The sequence below is a fragment of the Protobothrops mucrosquamatus genome, unplaced genomic scaffold, assembly GCF_001527695.2.
Source record: "Protobothrops mucrosquamatus isolate PMUCROS unplaced genomic scaffold, P.Mucros_1.0 scaffold1366, whole genome shotgun sequence".
In the NCBI taxonomy this organism is placed as follows: Eukaryota; Metazoa; Chordata; class Lepidosauria; order Squamata; family Viperidae; genus Protobothrops; species Protobothrops mucrosquamatus.
The window spans coordinates 2,559-28,673 of record NW_015387557.1 but is presented as its reverse complement, the minus strand read 5'-3'; the positions used below and the strand labels follow the sequence as shown (position 1 = coordinate 28,673).

Here is a 26,115-nt window from a genome sequence, read left to right as displayed (position 1 = left end):
AACAACTCAAGGCAGTAGCAAACATATCCAGCACTTATTTGTCCTATTTTTTCCACAATAACAACCCTGTGAGTGGGTTGAGCTGAGAGAGAAGGACTGGCCCAAAATTACCTAGCTGGCTTCTTGGCTAAGGCAGGACTTGAACTCGTAGTCTCTTGCTTTCTAGCCTAATGCCTTAATCAGTGGACCTTGAATGAGATTGTAAAATGGTCTTGGAAACATTTCTCAGGTCAAAACAATCCTATGTGTTAGCTGCAGTCAAACACACCTCTCTGAGGGAGATGGGTAATTTTTAAATTTGATAAATAAATAAATTTGTCTATAAACTTAATATATTGCTATACCAATGATTAAATATTCTGTAACATCAGTTGGCAAAGCAAATATATCCATAAAAATATACAATAATATTTTTAAAGACTTCTATGTTACTGGTCTTCAAAAGATATATTAAAGAAAATTAGCAAAAAATGTAAATTCTTTGGGGGACATGTTCTCAAACAATGAAATCTCATTTGCTGCAAAATAAGTGCACAATTTACAAAGAACTGCACAATTATTGTGCTAAGGTAGCTATTAATTATTTAAATTGCATTAATTTTAAAATTAATTAATTTTAATTTAATTAATTAATTAATTAATTAGCATTTTGTTTGTACAATTTCCCCACTGAAAGAAAATGGAAAAAGAACTACAGGAACAAAAGGGAACATAGAGAGTAGAATACAAGAACAATTTCTTATTAATATATTGAAAAAAATGAAACATCTATTATGAGAAATGAAAGCAGGAGGTATGATATGACTCTCTGAAATGATTATTTGGGTGTGTAGCTCACTTTTATATTTAAATGTTATAAAAATAAAGAAACAAGAATAGTCTGTGGCCATAAAAATTGGTTGTCTGTATAGTTTGCCCCTGACAAGGTTCTTATTCTGATCTTCTTTCATTCCACTACTATTTTATCTGGAGATTGCCTGGACCTGTTGAGGCCCGGTGCTTCAGGCGCTTTAAAGGGTATTAAAATCTCATGTATTTAACTATATGATTCTCTCCGTTTAACCTAATTACTTGATATTCAGAATATACAAACAAATGTCTATCATATTTATATGCCACCACTGATTCTACAAAGACTCCCAAGCATTTACAACAAAATAAACATCAAATCCTTAAAATGGAAAATCAGTGAAACATCACCTCACTATCACATGGCATCTTTATTAAGTGGCCAACCCCATTTGCCATTGTCTCTTTCCCAGGCCTGACAGAATGTAACTGGTCCAAGGTCACCCAGCTGCCTTTGCACCTATGGTGGGACTAGAACTCACAGTCTCCCACTTTTTAGCTTGGTGTCTTAATCACTATACCAAACTGGCTCTCTCATATCATATATTGCAGTGGTGGCGAACCTATGGCACAGTGCCAGAGACGGCACTCAGAGCCCTCTCTATGGGCACGTGCACCATCGTCCCAGCCCCACCTCCCCCCATGGCCCCCTCCTCATCAGCCCCCCCGGAAGAGAGTCGCCCTCGAGCATGGCCCGCGCGGAGCAGTGCAGCCAAGGACATGGCAGCTCGGCAGGGACATGACTCCACCCTTGCACCCTGTCACGCGCAGTTGATGCTGCGGGGTGCAGGTGGAAGGCAGGGCTGCCATAGCACTGCTGGGCCACTTGGGTGATCTGCGACAGGCTGTAGAGGCGGTGGAGGGCCCTGCGGGTGGGGGTGGAGCTGGGACGGAGCGGAGCGGGCAGGGGCGGAGCAGGGGCGGGCGGGGAGGGGCCGGTTTTGGGGCACTCGGTCTCTAAAAGGTTCGCCATCACTGATATATTGTATAGTATAAAATGGGTGTCCTTCTGTAATGTAATATTGTGTAAATCTTTTAATCAGAACACCTCTCTGTCCAGCTTTACACAATCACATCTTAAGTAAGAATAAAATGAATTTTCTGATATTATAGGACAGGATCAATTTATTTTCAGTGTCTTAGGATACAGAGATCCTGATGTCAAAGCTAAAAATTGAAGAGATAATAATCGTCAAACCTAAACATACTCTCTAACTCGTATTTTTAAAAGTCCACTACTCTGTTCCATTAAGCCCCCCCTGCCTAAAAACCTGCATAATGGCTAACATGCCGGCATGAGGTAATATCTCTTTTCCTTCCTTATTTCCACTTGGTCTTTTCTCTAGAGCAATAGCCTTTGCACCGGGTGGAAATAATTTTATTTGGAGCACATTTTTAACTGAACTGATCTAATTCATATTTCCAAAACTGCTACGTAGATTGGACTTTTAAAAAATATTTCAAGTTTTCAATTCAAAACTTAAATACATATCCTGAATGCGTATAAGCACACTGCACATATCTGCTGGTTGATGGGATACCCGGAACAAATTATCTGTTACAAAATAGAAAAGTATGTGTGTTTGTGTGTTTAGATTTATATCTTAGTCTATAAAAAAATTGAAATTGTTAAGATATAAAGTGAGCTATCATTCCCTAAGTAAAAGAGATATTGTGAGAGAATAAAGAATCATTGGTGAGTGGATTAAAATCGGGGAACCTGTTTGGAATGGTTCAAAAATATGGCCAAATGCTTTTGTTTGATTATTAAGAGACTTTCACTGAGTTCTTCCTCTTTTGTAAAAGCTAAAAATGTTCTTTTCTATGAGATAAACAAGATAAATACCAGAGTATATCCCTTTTGATTAGTGGTGAGCACCATTCAGTGGAAAAGAATCAAAGATTCTATTTAATTTTTTTAGAAGGAGAGACTAGGGCAGGGATAGGCAACCTTGACTCTTTTATGACTTGTAGACTTCAACTCCCAGAATTCCTGAGCCAGCCATGCTGGCTCAGGAATTCTGGGAGTTGAAGTCCACGAGTCATAAAAGAGCCAAGTTGCCTACCCCTGGTAGGGTAACATTATTCATATGAATGAGTGTGGGTGAGTATTTTTAAGTCTCAAACAATTAACTTTCCATTACTTACATTATTATAAGAGCTTTCTAACTGCTTGGTTATAAGGTTAAATTCTTCACATGATCATCTCACTGAGAATGGCACCATTATTAAAAGATGGATTTTTGTAGGAATTTTGCAAATTCCTATATCTAAGCACTGAAACTAAGCATGTGAAAATTAGGATGAACTGTTGTCCAGGCATTCACAAAAAATATTTTACAAGTCTGCCATGACTAGAGAAAATCAACTCTTGTTGATGACAGCATCTTAGAAACAGACATGTGACTCATTCCTCAGGTGTATTAAAAATATATGCTAAAATAGGGAGGATAAATACGTTTGGACAGACGTGTATATATGACACATAGCCCAACCCACATCCCAAATGAAGCTGGAAGATTCTGGCTAAGTGGTTTGTCTGTTTTACAGCCAAAAAGAAATTTCTAAACAGAATAATAAATGAAGAAGAAATAAGGTTTATGACCTGACCTGGCTTCAGATTTTGTTTGTAGTTCTGGGAAAGCAGCATGTCCTTGGACAATATGCTCCATCTTAAGAAAAGAAAATGAAAAAAAATATTGATTTTTGATTGAAGGTAGTTTTATATTTCTGAAATACGATTACCTGGATGACAGATTTGTTTCAGCAACTATGCATTCTACCAATATGCAGAAAAATAAGCACTGAATTGAAACTTGTCATTTTTTGAAAATAAACTAAGGCCTTACTACAATTATCCTTTACACTGTTTTTTTGTACAAGGTAATTCTTAACTATAGCAATTACTGCTGTAATTGTGAAATGTGATGTGGGCCCCAAACCTTCAACAGAATGACTTTTCATTTGTTCCCCAATATACTGTTTACAAGTCCCTTAACATTAAATATAGTCAATATGTATGTGCATTTTACGTCTGCAAACCTGAAATATGCAGCAGATTATTATTTCTACACTCTACATCTCAAGAATATTGTAAATTCTGTTGAACTATATGAGTCTGGAATACCCTATAGTAATGTATAGAATTGTGCAGACAGTCTAAAACATAAAGATAAATTTAATCTTGATCTATAAGTGATGATGATATAAATTCAAATTTCTACTCAGTCCTGCAGTTCAGGAAGCTTAGGCCAGTTATTTTCTCTCGGTCCAATCCGCTAACAACTTGTTCTGAGGTTAAACTGAAGGATGAATCCAAGTTTTATATTAGTAGCTTACAATAGTTGTTTCACACAGTTTCAGTGGGAACTTCAGGAAACACACTGCTACATTCCAGGCCGTTCTCCAAAAGAATGAATTGCAACTAATCCAACTTCAAGGTTATCAGAAAATGATCACTGAAGCTGGGTATTCTTCTTCCAAATAGGATATGGCTAAAGCTGATAAAGAGCCCTCCATTCCATTATATGTTGTAGCTATCCAGGATTAATACTAGATCCAGGAGGATATAAACTTGATTCTTGAGGGATCAGTATTAGGGACCGGCAGTTCCTTTCAAGAGCAGGCATTTCTCCCAAGTTCAGCACATGAATCAGCAAGCAAAGGTGTACCAGACATATACATTTAATAATAAATAAATAAGTAGAATTTCTATTCCCAAACATATTTAAAAACAAAACAAAATGAAGCTCTCAATGACTGAAATGAATATCTCTGTGAATAAAGTTAAATCTTATTCCTTAAATCCCAAGTCACCCAATATTAGTTCATAGGTATGATCCAGAGCAAAGAAACTTTAACTTCACTAATGAATGTATTCATATACTTGAAACATGTATATGCTTCCTTCGGCAGCATGTGAAAGACAGTATACAAAAATAAGATAATACATAAATATGTGCATATATTAAGAAGATACAACAGGAAAGTAGTTTCTTTTTTATCTTTATTTTGCATACAGAATTCAGTCCAGAGCTAAAATCTATTTCATGACAACATAAATAAGGCAAATCTACTTCTTATGGCACATGAGGGATAAATATAGTTATCATCCTCTCTCCCATAACTTAGAGCAGACATGTCAAGCTCGCGACGTCAGGTGACATCGCGCAACGTATCGGGACGGTTTTGCCATTGCCGGCAATGGGATGGGCGCGGCTTCCGTGTGACGCATCCGGCCCGTAGGCTGGCTGTTTGACACACCTGACTTAGAGAAACTTACTATGGATCTGCTATATATACTAAAATTACTTCAAAGTTTGAACTGTCACATAACTTTATAATTCTAATCATTATTATCCAACTGAACTTATATGATCTATTGCATGTTTTCATTTAACAAATGTGAAAATAATGATGTAGCTTAAATATAAATAAAATAGTAAATGGAACTAAATTTAGACCTACCAGTTTCCCTGTTACACTTTGACCTCCTTCATTTAGCCACAATCCTGGCACCATTGCTGAATAATAGGGTCCCCAAACACCAGGAACAAATATAGGGGACTTACTAACCTGAAAAAGAAAATTTAAGTCTGTAAGAGTTGAAGCATTACAAAGTCACAGGTTTATGGGTAGATACTTGGAAAGCTACTGATGGTCAATGTTCAACAGCAAAGACAGCAAAGGAAAACTAGTGGCAAAGAAAAAGAAGCAAGATAGAAATTTGAGAAATTGTCTCTAAAATGCACATAATTGTTCTTGAGACTGCAGCACCTCATCAGTAACAACTGTCAAAGATTTGGGGGATTTTAGTGTTGACAACAAATACATGTATGGCAGCATCCTGGCCATATTTACAAAATATATAGCTCAATTTTATCAAAAGTTAAAATCAACAGGCAATTTACAGATAAAAAAAATTATCTTTAAGGAGACAAATTCTGTGTGTGTCCAATCACATTTGGCCAATAAAGAATATTCCTATTCCTATTCCTTCCTATTTAGGAAGAGAAAGCAGAGATTTTGGAGTTGTCTATCAACCATGATCAATCACCAAGGAATATTATTCCTAACTAAACTAAAATCTATTGCATTTATATTTGACATTATGATTACTTCTGAATTTGCACACATACGTCTGTACCATCATGTGTACACTTTATGGAAACATCTTACCTCATCTCCTCTCTGCCAACACATCAAATAAAGTTTTCCCATTTTTCTGAAAGAACCTTGTTTTGTATTCTGAGCTTCCGTGTGTGTGTCTGTGTGTGTGTGTGTGTGTGTGTGAGAGAGAGAGAGAGAGAGAGAGAGAGAGACGGGGAGAGAGAGACAGGAAGAGAGAGAGAGAGAGACGGGGAGAGAGGGAGGGAGGGGGAGAGGGGGAGGGGGAGGGAGAGAGATGTCCTCTGCTAACTACCCCAAGGATAAAGTACAAATGAAAGTAAGAAGGTATGATCCCAATAAGCAATACTATATTTTTAGTATTGGGGTTTTAGAGGTTTTTATAGGTTACTTGAGGCCCAATTGTTAATGAGACAACTGCAAATCCTCTTTTATAATTATCCCAAAAATGAATAAATAAAAGTACGCTAAAAATAACTGACCACCTTATTTTAGAAATGTGCCAAAATTATTGTTCACTTGCAGTTGTTTTTAATCTAATTCTGAAAAAATACAACTTGCAGAATATGTGACCTGAAACTGGAATAAAAAATAAAATCCTTTCTAATGAACATAAACACAAACACAAAAACGTCTAATATGTACTTTTCTGAACAACTCCAGGAAGGTCTAAATATTTTATGACCTAACTCATTATTTGCCATATTCCATAAATGATTGGTTCATTGTTTCCAAAGCTACCTGAGTCTTTGCCAATCCTCAAAGGGAAAGTCAAATTAAAAGACTATAATTGGTTCTGCTGGGAAACCACCAGATTTTGAATATCTGCAGCCCAGCTTGGCATTTTAAAGAATACCCACAATAATTTACCAAGGTATTTCTGTCACTAGCTGATCTCCACTAACCCACTCAGATGTTCATATCATCTTACTCCTGAAAAACCATTTGAATGCATTCCAAAAAACTATCAACAAATCTAGAGAGCAATTAAGATTTGCACATTAGTACATCTTGAGCATAGACAATGGGTGTGGAGCTTTTCCTCTGTACAAGGATTTTCTTTCCTTCTGCCAGAAACTCTACTGGGATCTTTTAAAAATCCTGGAATTTGGCAGAGGGCCACTTGTTCTTTCCAATAGATTTCTCCAGGGTTTTGCATGCAAATATATTCTGCAGATTCACCGTTCTCACAATTAGTAATGGCTTCCATAGAAGAGATGTCCAAACAGAAAGGGATGAATAGCTATTAAATATTAGGGCTGTTCACGTTTCAATTTCTATGAATATAAATGTATGCATAAAAGGTAGCAATAAAAGATACCATAGATTGAGCCACATGTGGACGCATGAAATCAGCACCTACGACAACTTGTTAAAGTAATGGAATCTTTTCCCAAAATTGTACAGTAAATCCAAATCTGCCTGGTGAATGAATGCTAAAATACGAAACCAGACCATATCTAATTTACAACAGGTACACTGAGGAACTGATGCACACTAGCATATTTTGTGGCATGTTTGAGTGCATTTGAGCTCCTCTTTCCATTTTACTTTCAGTAATTCCATCTTCTGAAGTACATTTTGAGTTAAATACTGAACCAGCTTGATTATTAGTCCAAATTTAATTTTAAGAATCATGCATGTAAATATTATAGCATTTTAAAATGTCTTGGGCTGGCAGGCTCTTGAAAGTGCTTTTGTTGAGCATGATAGACCTTTGTAAGTTGGTGTAACAAAAAACAAACAAACAGTATTTGGAAATATTTCCACATCCTTAAATGTATTCAATGCATCTGCATTGTAAATATTCTGATTTTTATTCAATATTTTGTCATCTCATTCAATATCATTTTTAATGCAATTCAATTTTTTTTTAAAAAAACATACAATGAAATTGGTGGCAACTATGTGAGATTTCCTGACAGCCAGATACCTTCCTCAGGACAGGTGCAAAGCTCTATTTTATTTTAAATATTTATAGCCTATCCACTATTCTGAAGACTTCACAATAAAATATAGACCATAAAAAGAAATGTGAAGCAGTAAAACCATGTCAATAGGTAATAATGTAAGTAAAACATATTATTTAAAATGCACAATTATCAATACAACAACACTGAGAGGCATTATTAAACAAAGCATTGTATAGCTGTGACTAAGCTCTGAAGGTGAGAATAAAGTTCTTTCTCTCTAGTATTGAAAGATGAGATATCAATACCATCCTGACTTCCAGGAAAGGCATCCCAAAGTAGGTTGCCAGCAGAGGTCCCCAACCCCTGGTCCGTGGACTGATACCGGGCCACGGCATGCCTGCAACCGTGCCGCACAAACAAGCAAAGCCCCATCCGCAAGATGCAGGCAGCACACAAAACCACGCCCCCTCCAGTCTGCAGAAAAACCTTTCTCCATGTAACTGTTCCCTGGTGCCCAAAAGGTTGGGGACCTCTGCACTAGAGAACACACTTATGGCAGTGATAGGTCACTTAAAAGACTCTTTTCTTGTAAATCTAAATGTTTTAGTAAATTCACATTGAGAAAGGTTCTTGTTCAAGTATCTTGGTTCTGAGACAATAAGGGACTCAGCCATTCTGAGATTTTTTAAGTATGATTGGTAGTACAAAGACAGGCAGTGCAGTTCTTTTAGGACAGATGCTATGTTAAATCTGAAAGGAGTTTAGGTAATAGTGTCACTGCTGACAAAGGGTGCAATCTGAGTCATATTTAAAGGCATATTGCATTAATCCAATGCTAAACGTAAGTCAAACAAAGCCACTGCTATCCAAGGAGGATCACAGCATAACCAGAAACACTGGCCAAATGAACTCCAGACTTCTGATGTTACTTGATTCTTGGGTGATACAGAAGAAACCAGGAGTACATCTGTGTACCTGCTCCTTCAATTGGGAAGCAGCTTTATACAGATTCAGAGCGAATGAATTCTGAGACCTGTACGTGGCCCCAGAGAGTCAGCACATCATAGCAGATGGAATAAGTGGCCAAGACATCCAGAAAGATCAACAGAGATGAATTACCGGTATGTCTTTTCCTGAAAACAGGCCATTTGCTACCATGGTCAAGAGTACTTGAGTGACGAAACCAAGCCTGAAACTCAACTGGAATGGGGAGAGATAACCCACATTTTCCAAGAATGTATAAAGCTGACCAGCCATCGCCTGCAGACGTATTTTGCCCAGAAAGGAATTATTTGATAGAAGTTCTCAAGTATCTCCAAGTCCATCCTGTGTAGGAAGCATAGCATCACTTCATCTTTCATCACAGACTATTCTGCTGTAATCAGTTATTTTATCACTTCTTGGATATCACCTTTCTGCTAAATCTTAATAGCCAAATGGGCAAGATGGAAACAGGCTGAACAGATGCTAATTTTTTGACCAACATCTTTGAGCCTGAGAAACTGAAACTGAACCTAAAAACATAACCAGCCAGTTCCCCATATCTCCTCAAGAAAAGTGATATCAAATTCTGCATTGACTCAACGTTTTATATCGCCCGCACCACAGCAATCTTCCAGGTCTTGCATCATACTATCTTTTCTCTATTAGAAAACCCTATTCTGTCAAGCTTTAAGAAGCTCATATATTTGAATTGTTGGTATTGGTTAACTGATAATTAAACACAGTTTTGGATTCTTAAAGTATGTGAATTAAACATAGTTTTACACTTTAGGCCTTCAAGTTAAAAACTGTTCTCTTATTAAAAAGTAACAGGAGGACATTTAAAAACTGAACAGAAATATGATAAATAATTGTTGTTGACTGAATTTTCATCCTCAATAAGTAATCTCTGTGTTAATTATGCTTCTCAGTTGTAAGCATTTTTCTTTGTTGTACTTTCTTCAGTGTTTCTTTTTTTGCCTGCAACATGTGCCTTCAATAGAGCTCTTTCTTCCACAGATATTCTTTACAAGTTATAATTTTTAATTTTCTATTGTTTACAAAAGGTTTAAATTCTGACATTCATATTTTTCAGTTTTATCTCTAACAATTCCTTGCAATTAGAATGTATTTGGAGAGAGAGGCTTATAATTTAACAATCTGAAACACCAAAGGAAAAGGAAACTCTTTCAAAAGTATGGTCATTTCTTATCCAAGAAAAACATTAACTGTAGGTATTAAAATAAAGTGTAGCAAAGAGATGCTTTTCTTCAAAGAAAAGTCATAACACCGATAACAACTGGAAGGAGGGGGAAGGGCTGGAAGTCACAAGTATTTCTAAAAACTCTTCAAATGTAAAAGGAAGCATAATATGCTGGAGGGAAGGCAGGCTTTAGTTTCTGATTTCAATCCCAGCTACACATCAAATGCAAACTTGCTTGTACAAATATCTGTCTCATTTGTATAGCCAAGAACAAAGTCAGATTGAGAATAATTTATGTTATTTGAAAATGTGATAGGAAATTCTTAAGATCTGGATAAAAAAAAATATGGAAGACAGAATTAAAAGTAAATTTGGAAGGGAAGTCTGAAAAGGATGGTGGCAAAAAAAATCTATTTAATCACAAACCACTAGTACCGTAAAAATTATTCAGTACCCTGTTAGATTATCACCTGAGTGTAGACAAATTCTTCAATTTGTTAGAGATGATAGATAAAAAACATATTTTCATGTCTGGTGAACGTGTCATAAAGTAAGAACTTTTTGAAAGGGGTTTTCAAATTGATCTGAGTTCTCAAAACTACCTGATCCATCAATAAATACAGGTTCTCAAAACTGCTTAATATTCACCCCCTCAAATGTGACTTTAAATGATAAAGTTTTGGTAATTCTATCCTGGAAGCTCACCACGTAACAACTAGATTTAGAAAAGAAGTGGGATGGGAGAAATTGGACAATTGGTATGTGATGGAATGCAATACTGCATTGTTAAGAAAAAATAGCCATTTCGTTTTGGGCTAATTAGGAATTGGGCCAAATTAGATGAATATGAAACATCATTCCTACCAAGGAAGGCCTTAATCATGGTTCTGTCAACTAGCTTGAAGATTCGATGATAAGTGGATACTAGATGGCTATATGATAGTTAACTGGATGTACTCTTTGTATACTTTGTCACCATTTTGCCTTTTACCTTTTTACTATTTTAAGTTGTGGTTTTCTAATGATTTTTATGTATTTTATTTTATTATATATACCTCCCAAAGTATAAATAAACAGAGTATATTTATAAATTTTATAAATCAAAGAAATAATAATGTTCACAAAGAATATGAACAATTATTGAAGAGTGGCTTATTTCGTTTTCTCTTTTACCATAAAAATATATAATTGAACTGGCGTATGTAATGGTTTCATGCCTTTCAAAGGTATAAGATAAAAATCTAAAAACCCCTCCATCCCTTCTGACAATTATTTTGACCGGAATGACAGCGTCCTCAGACATCTGAAGAAAAACATTGTCGTTCTTGTGGTTGTCTGTTCTTCATTTGTAATCCATTTTAAACCACTGAATTAACCAGGGACATATTTCTCTCTTGGTTTGGAATATTTCAACTGTTATGAAGGTTCAATGCTTATAGTAAGATTGAGAAAAGAAAAAAGAGCCATGTGGGAGGACTTAACCTCAATCTACTCCCTCCAAGATTTATACTAATATGTTAGATATGTAAACATTATAGAGCAATCAGAAACAAATGAAATGATGAATCTAGTTTAACTGTATTCAGCTGTGATGCAATTGCCAGAAGGCAAGAGTTTGTTATGAATAAATCATCTGGATGAGATACAGTCCTCAATTCAACCTTGGTGTGCCCAACCAAAATTTAGTGTCAACTCTTGAGGACGAGTGAATTGCAAAAGTACTTGAAAACACTGAAAAGTGTAACTTTTTTCACTTTTAAAATGTATAATTGTATATTAAAAAATGACAGTACTAAGAAATCAGTTCAAATGATCTTCCTTAGTTTATCATAGCTTTATAAAATCAAACAAATTTAAATTTAGACATATGCAAACAAGCACGGTCATCTTTTTCTTTCTACTAAACTCAACTCATATTTGTGCGCAGATAACAAATAAACCCATCACTTTCCGAATAAGATGAAAGCAGTGGTCTAGATTGTAATCTATAAAAAAACAGGGCAGGCAGGAAGAAGAGGCATTTCTGAGAAGAAAGTGGAAGAGTTCCCTATATAATCAGAAAATAAAAGGCCAAATATAATTTTCCAAAGTTTTTTGAAACCACCATCCTCTGCACTTATGAATCTGTGCACCTCCCATTTAATTTTGATTTGTAGTTCTCTCATACTGTTAACATGCTTGTGTGTGTGGGAGCTTTCCAAATGATCCTTACAATGTACAGTTGCGTAATTTAGTATTATATGCAGTAATTTATGTTATTGTATCTTTCCCCCCCCCCCATCAAATGGAATTGGTGCTGAAGGACACAAAGGGTCATCTTCAGTTGACATGTTCATTGGAAACTATTTCCTTAATGCTATTGGTGTTAAGAATCCTGAGTTTGTGAAAATAATTTATAGTTGTTGCAAACTCCAAACTTGTCATTAAAAAAAAAAGGAGTCCTTGCAGATTTTACTCCACTAGTTGTTGCCAACATTAGGGGGTGGTGCTCATCTCCATTTCAAGGCCATTGAGTCAGCACTGTCCAAAGACATTTCTGCGGTCATGTGTCCTGCATGACATCATGGAGCACTGTTATCTTCCCACTGTATACAAGTATTTATCTACTTGCATTTGCATGTTTTCGAACTGCAAGATTGGCAGGAGATAGGCAAGGATGGGAGCTCACCCCATTGTGTGATGCTCCGGTCTTGAACCTGGGCTTCCAGCTTTCCAGTCAACAAGCCAAATATCTTAACCACCGAGCCACCGTACCACCCAAACTTGTCATTAATAACACTAAAAATGTGTAACTTAGTAGATGACATCAAGCTGTCTTTCATGGCAGAAAACAGCATAAGAATTATAAGGCAAAATACTGTACTGAATCTGTAAAAAAATATGTTTTTTCCAGTCAGTGCATAACTGAACTGTTAGCCTGAACTGAACTAATATGCAGTTATCCATAACAGTTTTCAATAGAAAACACTACTAATAAAGTTATTAAAGTCATTCTGGGATGAATTTTCAATGGGATGACATTATTACTAATAAAAATAAGTGCAAATATATTTAAATGTATCTTTGGAAGGATGAATAAAGTCTTCTCTTCTGACCATTCTTACTGCAATAATATACAAATAAAAGCACTTCATAATCCTAAACATTATTTTGCTAGCATGTGAAATTAATAACATTGTATGACAGTTTGCATACTTTAGCTCATTGCATCTCATTTTTTGTTATTGAAATATAACAATCTGTTGGCCATTGTGCCATTCTCCAAATTTGCTGGCACAGCTTGGCTAGAGCCTTTATTAATGATTCTTATTTTCATCAAAACCTGGTGCTGATTTGAAATGTTTTACCTGGACACTAATTAATATAAATCCAAGGGAAAAATTATTTATGTACAAACATAAAAACAGAAGCAGCAGCACAGAAATAATTACAACAGGCTGTCAAATATTTTACAAATCATTTTACAAGTGATATAAACCCTTTAAGAACTTTCTTCTCCACATTGTAGATTTCCAGCTTTTACTTTTCTGCTTATACCTTTGAGTAATTGGACGTATATTCTAAACAACTATGCTAAAAAAAATTGCAAATTACATTCTCTTTTTCCAAAATCATACCCATCAAGATTTTCATAAAACCGTAAATTCATACTTTATCAGGGCGTAGTCAGCAAGATTCAGAATTACCTAGATAGGCTAAAACAAAGTCAAAGTCAGCAAAATAACATTCAGTAACTGCCTTTCATAACTTTGTGTCATTGGTACATTTGGTAAACTCATTTATTTGAATGTGTAGATGCAGATTTTACTTTTCCAAAACATTTTTTAAAAAATCCAATGGTGGAATGGAAAGGCATTGGAGATTTCACACCAGGTGGACATTCATGAAACGCTTGTTCAATTAAGTTGTGAGTATTTCTAATAACGATACTGTCCAGTTCATTTCCTGCCTTCTTAAGAGCAGGGTTATTATATGAATTTATATCAAATGTTTCACAGAAGACAAGATCTATAAATTTTCTTTAATGTTTTGGAGTTTGGCAATTTTGAATAACATTTTTGCTTTGTATTTTAAGGCCTGTAGTTCAATTTTTTAAAAAAATCATTTCAGTTAATGGCACTGTCTGTATAGAGAATAACCTTTGCCCCTCTAATATTTACTATGTCGCCTGCAATGAAATAGAAGCAGAGAGCTTTGATAAATGAATACAAAGGACTGTCTGGATATGTTTCTACAGGCAGTCTTGTACTGTGCACTGAAATGCCTTTTTGTACTCTAAAGTAATGCACTCTTTACAACAGACACATACAAGCGACGTTATATTATTCAGAAACTCTACAATGAATATTAGTAAGATTGTTGTAATTATATTAAGATGTTTTTTAAAAATAAGGTATTCCTTTTTTGTGTACAATTACCCTAGCAATCTAATGTATTGATGGTTCATACCTTATCTTCATTTTTTTTATTTGCAACATTTCAATTTCCCTTTTTGGAAATTATAACTATATTGTTTAAGGATAAGTAAAGCATAATACATACAAATAAAATGCATTAAATAGACACACACTCTGCTAGAGAGAAGTTCTCTGAAGATGGACTCCAGCACAAGAAGTCCGAAAGCTTGAAAGACAAATCCTCTGGTTCTGGTGACTGACTCAAATTGGATCCTGCAACATTATCCTGGGACACGTATATTCGCCTTCATTCGCAATAGACACAGTTTTAAAAATGTTTCATTTTAAAATTGAATCAAAATGATTGTCTAATGTTCTAGTTACTGGAACCTTAAATGATACTAACTAATGAATAGTTTTTCTTACTTGATAGTTATAAAGATTTCAGTATAATTAATTCTTTTACGACTCTATAGTCCCTTACTTTGAGGTAGAATTGGGGCGACCAGATGGAGCTGAACATTTACAGCCGGATGACTTTCATGATGCCACGTGGAATTTGCAGCAGATTTTTTTTTTCTTTGCGCCTTTGGAGAGAAACATCTACTGCTGCCTATAATTGAACTCTCCATCTTCCGAATGGGACGTGAGGGTCTTCACCACCAAGTCGCTCCTTCAATATAATGAATGTTCCACAAAAATGTAAAGCTAAGCTTTTTAAAACTTTCTGATTATTATTTATATGTCCAGCATGCTTACTCAGACAACGATTATCTCAGATATAAATTAAGCAAGGAAGCGATTTGTGGACATATTAAAATCTTTTATGGTTACATGACGCCACAGTGAGGGGATTCCTGATGGATTTTTGAGCTCATATTCAAGAGAAATAATATGACATATTAAAGCTGGAAAAAATGCACTCTGTCCCATCACTATATATAGTGGTTTAAAAAAATAAAACATATGACATCTATGGCTCCCTACAAGTGGAAAGGTTTTGTACTTCATGTGTATGTTCACCTATGCATTCAATATCGCAAGTCAGTATTTTTAATAGTATCCCACCAAGGATACAAAACAGTGCCCCAATAGATTCTGCTAATTTATAGTTGCCAGCAACTCCTATTGGCCTTGCTGGAAATACAGTTAAAGGCTCCCTATGTAATAAGTTAGCGAGATAGGTTTGGAAAAGGTCAGATTCCTAATCAATAGACCATCCTCTGCAAAAGGAAAGCCACTGTTTCTCTCATCATTAACTTGTCTCAAATTACAACATTCAGCAGTAAACCAGTTTAAAGCACAATTGAAGGAAGACTTCTTATAGATTTTAGAAAGCAGTTATATATTTTAAATACCCAATGAGGCTAATATATTAGAAAAAATGACAATAACCTGAAATTCGATACACTAAGAAACATCCTTCAAAGATGTTCGCCTGCAAGTTTTATTTCTGTTCCAACCTCGTTTGGTTTTCTGAGAGCGGTATTTAAAAGTAAAATATTACTTTTAAAAGTAAAATAATAAACATGTTTAAAATAAAACACCTCTTCTAAATTATTTTAGAAATAGCAATATCTTTACCATGTCTAGGAATAAAAGCCTAGATGATCAAGCCTATCTGAACAGTCAATTTGTAGAAAAATGGCAATATTCTGAAATTCTACGCTCTAAGAAAACAAAGATTTTAACTTACAAATTTTATTTCTGTTCCAACCTGTTTTAGTTTTCTGAGTGTTTATCAGTAAGACTGGGCAAGCAGACAAGGTTTCATTACAGAAAGCAGTGAATATATGCCAGCCATTCATTTAATGACTATTTGAAGTTACAGCAGCATTGAAAAAAGTGATTTATGACCATTTTTTCCCACACTTATGACCATTGCAGCATCCCCTTGGTCACATGATCAAAATTTGGAGGCTTGGCAACTGGCATGTGTTTATGATGGTTGCAGTCATTTTTTTAAAAAAATGACATTTTTTATTAGTTTATCAAATTATAAAATACAAAGGAAAATGAAAACAATGGGGAAGTAAGGGAGGAAAAGGGGAAGAGGAAAAAGTGTAGGGTAAAAGGGAAAAGAAAAAAAAGCAAATAAATCAACTTGTGTATCATCTAAAACAGGGTTTTTCAACCTTTTCACCGATTGTACCACTTTTAGGNCTTTTAGGACATGACAATATTTGAGTACCACCAGTGTTAACAAGGTGTCAAAAACTTGATGACTAAAAAAAAGGGGGGGATTTTGGGTTTTACTGATTAGATTCATTTGTTGTTATAGAAATGGCTAGTTTATAATATTATGGAAAAGTAAAAAGTCGAGGTTCAATGTTAATGCTTCCTTCTACTGCAACAGAGGAAGTATGTTCTTTTTCCCTTTCCCTCCTCACTTTCCCCCCCTTTTTCCTCCCCACTGTGTCCTACTATTTGCTTTTGTATTTTTGTATTTTATTCTATAATCTAATAAAATATTACAAACTGTAGAAAAAAAGTAAAAAAAAAGTACCAGTTTTAATTTCTTCGGTGGCTATTCCTTTCTTAAATCCCTTTCCCTTTGGACTGACAAATGTATGATGAATTTATCCATGTTTATTAATATGCACCCACTACCAGCTAGTTCAGGGGTCTTCAAACTTGGCACTTTTAAGACTTGTGGACTTCAACTCCCAGAATTCCTCAGCCCTTATGTCTGGTTGAGGAATTCCAGGAGTTGAAGTCCACAGGTCTTAAAGTTGCTAAGTTTGTAGACTCCTGAGCTAGCTGGTTTGCCCTTCTGAGCTCTTCCACAGTATAGTAAGAATGCACCCCTCCAATCCCTTCCCTGTACCCTTAAAGACACAGGAATCAAGTGCAAAGCAAGAAAATAAAGAAACACAAACTCCGGGGGTTTTTTCTCTTTAAGCTGCCTCAGGTGCAATTCTAGACTGAAAGGCTCCGGCAACTGGGAAAAACTTTAGCTTTAAATTAAGCCTGTTTACCTTCAAAGAAAACTTTCTAAAAGCCACAGACAGACTCAATTAAAGGGGGTAAAACTAATTACATTTGTTTAAAGGGATTAAACCTTTCCTGTTGTCTTTTTTCCCTTCCCCCACCCAAACCACTTTCTTTTATAGCCTCTCCTCTCTTTCCCCCCCTTTTTTTCTTCAGTTCACCTCCAGCTCCGAGCTGCTTCTGGAAGCGCCAATCAGCTGGAGCCAATCAGCTGGAGCCCTGCAGGCTCCTAGTGCTTCTGCCGAGCCCAGACAGTCCTGCAGTTGCAGCTGCCTCTCCCTCAGGCTTGGCTCGCTTCGGCTCATTCCCCTCCTCTGCTACATTTGGCTAGCAATTGCGTACTACCTGCCATGTGGCAAAGTACCACAAGTGGTACGCGTACCACCGGTTGGAAAGTCCTGATCTAAAAAGTTGAACAAGTCTAAATCAGAAACAATGCATCTTGCATGACCTTTGGAAAAAAAACATTTAGCGCATATCCCCATTTTTAACTGCAACTCTGAAATAGTTCCCTATATTTCAACCAAAACAGAATCTGTAATAGACCTGTTAGTTCTAGTCGGGGGGGGGGGGGAATAGGTGTGTGCCAAGAAGAGTGTGCAGGGGTCCTTCCTATTCCTGCTGGGGGGGGGGGGGGGGGAGGGAGGGATTATGAGAATGTCTAGGAAACTGTTATGGAACATTCAGAACGAGCTTTGTGGGACCACTGAAGAAGCCCAGCAGAGCTGAAGCAGCTCTGAAGCAACTTCCCCAAATTAATTCTCTTGGGTCCTGGATTTTGGATGTATTATGTAGTTTTAACCCATTCAAGGTACATTGGTTCAAATATTATTGACCTATAATGCATCATTTCAGCCAGTTAAAGGTTACCAGAATGACAGTTTTAGCAGGATATAGATAATAACACAACACTAAATAGGAGAAATTCTTAGGATAAATGAGCCCTGAGTCCTCCATTTTTCCCCCCTGAATTTATGGACAATTACTTCAAAACAAAAAGGAAATAGAGCACTTAAAGTGCATTTAATGTTATGACAAATTGCTGTTGTTGTAACTACTTTTTATCCAAGTCCCATACACTTTATGGTCTGTAGCGTCCCAGCACAACATTCAAAGGTCAAGTGGAGCCTTCAAACAGAAATTTCTATGCATCATCGAGAGTAATCTTTGCATAACACAGTTGCCGTATGGAGGGCTCTCAGAGCTTCTATTAAAATAAATTGCACATTATTCTATCTTTCATGACTATGTTATATTATATAAAGAAAAGGCGGAAGTAGCAATCAGAAAATATAGGACATAAGTTGCAAATAGGGAATTATGGATTATGCCTGGATCCCTATTTCATGAACAAGGCAAGTACATGTACAGCAAGTCCCATCTGGTGGCTCCCAGTTAGTGGAATGAAACAAAACAGTACAACTAAAAGTTAGCTATGTGTGGGGCTACTCCTGTATTCTGTGGAAATATACAGATAGCCATCAATTTACAACCACAATTGGGACCAGAATTGCCATTGCTAAGCAAAGTGGTTGTTAAGTGAATTGTGCCCAATTTTACATCTTTTTTTTTTGCCATGGTGTTAAGCGAAACATTACAACTGTCATGCAGTCCTTGGATGCTGCAACCATCCAAAATACATGCCAGTTGTCAAGTGCCCAAATTTTGATCATATGACCACGGGATGCTGTGACAGTCATAAGTGCAAGGACTGGTTGTGAGTCGCTTTTTTTCAGTGCCGTTGTAACTTCAAACAGGAACTAAATGAATGGTAGTAAATTGAGGATTATCTGTACTGCTTTCCTCCTGAGGTAAAACATACAAAGTGTAAAGGGACTGGATTTGCTACAAAAGGCATACTGATAACTAGTATCAGTCTGCATCTGCTTAATACAAGATATACTTTGTGTATGTAATGCATATTTATTCCTCCAGGAGGGTTTCCCTTTTAAATGTGTTATTTGTGAGAAAAATCTGTGTTAACTTTTCATATTTGGGAAGACATAGATATATTAAATGTTCACGTCTCCTGCTAGATGTTCTCCATACCAGTTTTTAACAAGAAAAAAAATATCTCAGCTAAATGAATGGTAGTAAATGAATGGTAGTAAATTGAGGATTATCTGTACTGCTTTCCTCCTGAGGTAAAACATACAAAGTGCAAAGGGACTGGATTTGCTACAAAAGGCATACTGATAACTCGTACTTAGTCTGCATCTGCTTAATACAAGATATACTTTGTGTATGTAATGCATATTTATTCCTCCAGGAGGGTTTCCCTTTTAAATGTGTTATTTGTGAGAAAAATCTGTGTTAACCTTTCATATTTGGGAAGACATAGATATATTAAATGTTCACGTCTCCTGCTAGATGTTTTCTATACCAGTTTTTAAACAAGAAACAAAATATGTCAGCTAAGTATCAAACCATTTCACTTCTACTACTGGCAATTGATAATATTCATGTATATTTTATATTAAACAAATAACTACAAGATAGTTTAAGATGTAAAATGCTCTGTCGCATTTGAACATTCATCTGTTACTTTAGACAGAATACTGAAAAAAACTGGGATCTGAATAATTGTAGTTTTGTGGTTCTGCATTATTTTTATGAGTTTTTGGGGGAGGGTTTGTTTTCATTTTCCTGCAACACTTCTCACTTCATCCACCATCCTCTGTACTAATGTGCGGGACAACAAATTGCTGCTTTTGTGAATGGCTGGGCTATGGCCAATTGCTGAAAAATTCTTTGTCCCAGGCATTTGACTCCAGCCTCTTGGAGAGTACACATTTAAACTGCCTAAAAGCTAGTGAATAATAAGTGAATAATACAGCAGAAGTGAATAGTGCAACATGAAAATCCACTATGCAGATTTTGAGTGTTCCTGGGGAAAACTACTCAAAATGCAATCAAATTCAGCAGCATGTTGTGATGTGTTTCCTTTTTATGCAGACATTTTCCAGCACAGCCAAGAACTTCTTCGCAGTAATGATTTGAGAAGCCTGATGCTTTTGCGATGTGGCATGTTCTGCCATAAAATTGCAGCCAACATATACTAAAACCACTCGCTGGTCTGGCTCCTGCTGAGATTACAGAAATCAGCCTGTAGGAACACTTTGAGCCAGCATGCCTCTGCGGTCTCCACCCCAGGATGTTCTGGAAAGACACGTACTGTGCAAGCTCTAGGGCTGAAAACGTGCTCCAGACTCTATTTGTGTAAACAAAACTGGCAGCTTGGGTGGATATTGTGGAGCAAAAAGAGCACTGTGTGAGTTGCTGGGAGAATCAAATCAACCAAGCCAGAATATGCACAATTGCTTGGAGTTTGTTTTCTAAAAATATATAAACAAAACCAGGCAAAGGACATCCCTTTGAACTAAACTGAGAACCTTGGGGATATTTATAATACACAGATTCACCCAAGCAATCCCTCAGTTCTTATATCCTGTTGATCTTTAAGAGGACCTTTTAACAGTCCAAGAGATAAAATCAGAGAAAATTAAGTTAAATGCGAGATTTTCAGGCCAAAAGTCATCAGCTCCAAACTGAAAACACAGATCTAATTCAGAAACTGGGTGGAGTGCCTGCACAAATTGCATGATTTAACAATTGTCCTTTTCTGTCTGTGTCAGCATGAACTTTGTAAATGCACACTTAGAAGAAAACATAAGCATGAGATTCAAAGAAACAATATGGAAATTAGGAGAGGATGAAAGCTATTTATATAGTTCTAAGAAAAATAAATTTAATTCCATATAACCATCCTTGGTTCCTTGAATACAGTGTTAGTTGAATACTATTTTTTTTTAAAAAAAAAAATCAGTGTTTGAGCTGGACTGGAAGAAGAATTTTAGCAATTTTAAGCTTACCTAGTAAACTGTAATCAATTTGGGAATGCCTTACATCAATGCACTAAAAAAAAACACCCAGAGGATTAATTTTAAGAACTGTTATTGATTAAAAGCCCAATGACTGGGACAAGTTGAAAACTTTCTTTTATTTAATTTTCAGAGGTTTTTTGGCTAGTTGGTAGTTAAGAAGATTTGTGTTTTTTTAAATCTAGTATAATATTACAATTTTATAAGCACATAAACTCACTGAAGTGTTCCTATTCATCAGATTAAGAGTCCCAACACTTATCATTGAATCCCCCCCCCTTCTTCCACAGCATTTCCCATCCACACTTGTAGGAAAATATGGGAACCCATCAAATTATCTTGAATACTTTCTTGTTAAGATTCTTTGAAAGAAGCCCATTACTTGACCATTGCACTTTCACCCTGTTTTATGTTTGCTGAATTTCTCCTGACAGTTGACTTTTTCGCTTGCCAGAACCACAACAAAGGAAAGCCTTGAATTTTCATTCAGGCCATTTCCCCCCCCCCCCCATCTCCCCCACTCTATTTCATTCTCTGCTCTGATCATCTCACAAAGATATTATTGTTGCTGGCTGGTTGGGGCTCAGTGCACCTGAAGCAGATCAAAGCCACTGTTTCATGCCAACTTGACCACACAGGTCTCTCTCCTACTGCATTAAATTAAATCTGATGATTCATCTCTATTACCCTCAGGGTCCCTGGATACAAAGGAGAAATGTATAGAATGATTTTTAACAAAAACATGGAGGATAATAAACTTACATTTTATAGACCTAATTAAAAAAAGGTACAGTTAATTTCAACCAACTGCAGCTGCATATACATCTCATTAAAAAGACATATACAATTGCTCTATGTCCTCGGCCCAGTATAAACAGGTACAGATAAAAGGATCCTTCAACCAAAAGCCTTTTAAATATTCACTCCAGATTTGCCATTGATTTCTCCAATGGAAAATTGCATTGCTTATTACAATGAAGTAAGGTGGGCAAAAGTTACATTAAGGCCGGAACGTATTTATAGTCCAATCCTAAAAGTGTGTTCGGTGGTCTTCTATTCAGGTTGTTGTGTACAACATTATGGCCTCACATATGAATTACTTTAAGAAGAATTTCAATTATAACAATGGTCCAGTTATGATTGGGGGTAAATAACTGGTACCTATGGACACTTGTGAGCCTCCTAGAATTGGTAAGTTAGTAACCCAGTTGTTAAGCGAATCTGGCTTCCCCATTGACTTTGCTTGTCAGAAGGTCGCAAAAGGTGATCACATGACTTTGGGACACAGCAACGGTCATAAAAATGAACCGGTTGCCAAGCATCTGAATTTTGATCACATGATGATGGAGATGCTGCAAAGGTCATAACTGTGAAAAACGGTAATAAGACGCATTTTTCAGTGCCATTGTAACTTTGAACGGTCACTAAACAAACTGTTGTAAGTCAAGGACTACCTGTAAATAAATAATGGCTCACAGATTTACGTATATCCCATTCTTAATTGCTGTGGCTTGGCTAGTCTAATCAAAAGGATAAGAATGCTATTGGAAGGCTTCTGCAGCACAGAAGGCATTAATATATACAGTATAAATTCTAATAGGGCAATCTTAACCCACCGGTCCACATACTATGCCCTGCAGCAAAATCAAGAAATCCCAGTCTATTTACATCTGTGCTGCTACAGTATTACTTGTTTAGGCCATTTTTTCTTTATATCATGAGAATAATAATAATAATAATAATAATAATAATAATAATAATAATAATAATAATAATAATAATAATAATAATAATAATAATAATAATAGTAAAGTTGGAAGGGACCTTGAAGGTCATCAAGTCCAACCCCCTGCTCAGGCAGGAAACCCTAAACCATTTCGGACAAATGGCTGTCCAGTCTCTTCTTAAAAACTTCCAGTGTTGGAGCATTCACCGCTTCTGGAGGCAGGTTGTTCCACTGGTTAATTGTTCTCACTGTCAGGAAGTTTCTCCTTAGTTCTAGATTGCTTCTCTTCTTGATTAGTTTCCACCCGTTGCTTCTTGTCCTGCCTCCAGGTGCTTTGGAAAATAGCTTGACTCCCTCTTCTTTATGGCAACCCCTGAGATATTGGAACACTGCTATCATGTCCCCTCTCGTCCTTCTCTTCATCAAACTAGACATACCCAATTCCAGCAGCCGTTCCTTATATGCTGTGGACAAATTCATTTGGGGGCCAACGTGTAAGGTTACTAACATGATGTAGACTTACTGCAATATGTCTTATTCTGTTTTTAATAACATTGAAAGCATGTAGGCAAATTAAGTACGCAAAAAAGATAACAGATATTAGTAACCTTGCGTTTTAACTGTTGCATTTTTAATTATTAGTTTTTATGACTGTCTTTTTTATTGTATGACACCCAGATTCATAAATCTGTGAGATGGGTAGCTATATAAATATGATGTATGAACAGATTAATTAATTAACCATAATGACTCTTCTGACAATGCAATTAATTCTACTGGCCCACCTGGAGCAAGAAGTCAGCAACCTTACCAATAGCAATTGTTACACAATGCTAATTATCCATTATATATAGGGTGATATATAACATGTGCCGATGAAAGCTATGTTCTTTTTTTTCCCCTACCAAACAACTTGCTTTAAGAGAAATTCATTATGATGATTATGTGCTACCAAAGAAATGTTTGGTGTTGACTCCTAGCAGTCACATAGATATACCGTATTTTCCGGCGTATAAGACGACTGGGCGTATAAGACGACCCCCAACTTTTCCAGTTAAAATATAGAGTTTGAGCGAGAGAGGGGGGGGGAGAAAATTTGATGAGTAATATGCCAAACCACATGTGTAAAGGAATAAAATAGAATACCCGTATTTTCCGGCATATAAGATGACTGGGCATATAAGACGACCCCCGACTTTTGAGAAGATTTTCAGGGTTTAGAAAGTCGTCTTATACGCCGGAAAATACAGTATTATTAGAGAAATACTCAGCATTTAAATGCTCAAAACACTTAGCCTTTGTTTCTTGCCAGCATACTTAGGAAAAGACTCAAGCCTCAAGTCCAAAATTTCAATGCTACCAGCTCTCCGGTTTACTGTCCTCATGAGTTTGAGATAGGACCATAAGAAAAGAAAGATGAAAAAGGGATAAGACAACAAAATGATTCCAGATGGATTTATTTGGCCTGGGTTTATTCCAAACTGAGTTCAAAAGAGTTTAAAAGAATTTCCCACTACCACAAAACTATCCAGGGCACACGTAGACTCATTTTTTCCTTTGCTAGGAACTACAGTTCATACAAAAACTCATATATCTAAACAGCTGGATCAAAATTATTTTCTTTATAATTGAATACTAAGGTACTAAACTATTGTTGACAGCAATCCCTTATTATAGTTTTTTTTCTGCATGCAACCATACAGTATATATGTGACTACAAATACCAGTTTACAAAATTCTAATTTATACTACCCATTTAATGTATATAAAGATATACCAAATGTTTACACTATAATTAGTAGAGAATGTGTACACCTAACCATTTTTGCTTCATATACGTCAATTTTATTACATTTCATACAATGATTCAGTTTACATAAATTATTTCTAAATGAATCAAAAATGATAGAAAATCTAGTCACAAAATTGATTGATTTCAGGCTTAACAATATTAATTTTAAAAAGAGACACTCTTGAGCTGAGATTACAACTCCAGGGAAAAGCTTTCGCACTAATTCACTGAGAAAAATTATGGAAGCAAAAATGGCTTACCCTGCCTCTTTTGGAGCCACAATCTGTCTCAAAATTTTATAGATCATTAGAGCACTCAAAGAAAGAAAGATTTATATTGATTAGGTAAGGAGGTGGGAGAAATAAAAGTCTGTGGGGCTTTTCTAAAGACACTGAATATTCCATTATAGAGTAGCGTCATTCTCATCAAGGGTTACTCAGGGTCCAAGTCCCCAGCTATAATTTCATAATGCCCAGTTAAAGTCAGAGTAGAATAATTTTTAACACTGCTTTTATATTTTGGGCTTTTTCCACAGTACTGGTTATCTACTATTATGATAGCTGCTTTTTTATGGCAAATTCATGATGATATATAAACCTGTGAAGGTAACAATAGCTTCAAGATCCTCACAATTCAAAACAGAGTATAAATGATATTAAAAGATGTTAAAAGGTTCATTTTTCATCAGCTATACTATACGCAGTTGTTAATTTACTACCGTGAACTTACCGCCATGTGGCATGATGATGTCCCACATATTACAGCCAATCGGGAAGCAATTGGCTGGTTTTCACAGGGCACGTTATGTCCTTTCACATTGGCTCCAATCATACCTGGTCCAAAAATTAAGAAGAAAGAAAACGGGCCTGTCAAGCAAAACAAAACTTTTAAGAGATATTTGTTGAAAAACCTGCCAAATACAAAAAAAAAAACAGCCTGTATCTCTATTTTCTCGATCTTGCAAAATTATAGCCAAAAGTCTGCTAAACAATAGGATGAAGCAATAGGATAAGAACAGTAGAATTAAATAAGATTTATGGCTGGACATACCCCACGCCTGTAGGAGATAAAAGGTTCACACAGCTGCTAATGTGGTGGTAGAAAGTGTATGTATTGGTATGCCTGCAGGATTTCAAAATGAAAAATGATGAGGCAATATCTGAATCCTTTTTTGCCACTTTCCTCCCTTCTAATTTATGTAAGCAATCCCACTATCAAGCTAAATCATCGGGTGCTTTTGAATTTAAAAATCCA

General features: G+C 36.0%; 1 protein-coding gene across 1 annotated transcript in view; it reads right to left on the bottom strand.

Moving 5' to 3' along the window:
- FGGY (FGGY carbohydrate kinase domain containing) overlaps window positions 1-25,692 on the bottom strand; it is a 77,736-nt gene extending 52,044 nt beyond the window's left edge. The window contains exons 1-3 of the mRNA XM_015821623.1: window positions 25,591-25,692; window positions 5,317-5,424; window positions 3,460-3,521 (exon numbers count right to left, since the gene is read on the bottom strand). Of these exons, the coding sequence (XP_015677109.1) occupies window positions 3,460-3,521; window positions 5,317-5,424; window positions 25,591-25,692 (272 nt within the window). The remainder of the gene's footprint in view (window positions 1-3,459; window positions 3,522-5,316; window positions 5,425-25,590) is intronic.
- Window positions 25,693-26,115: the final 423 nt, after the last annotated feature.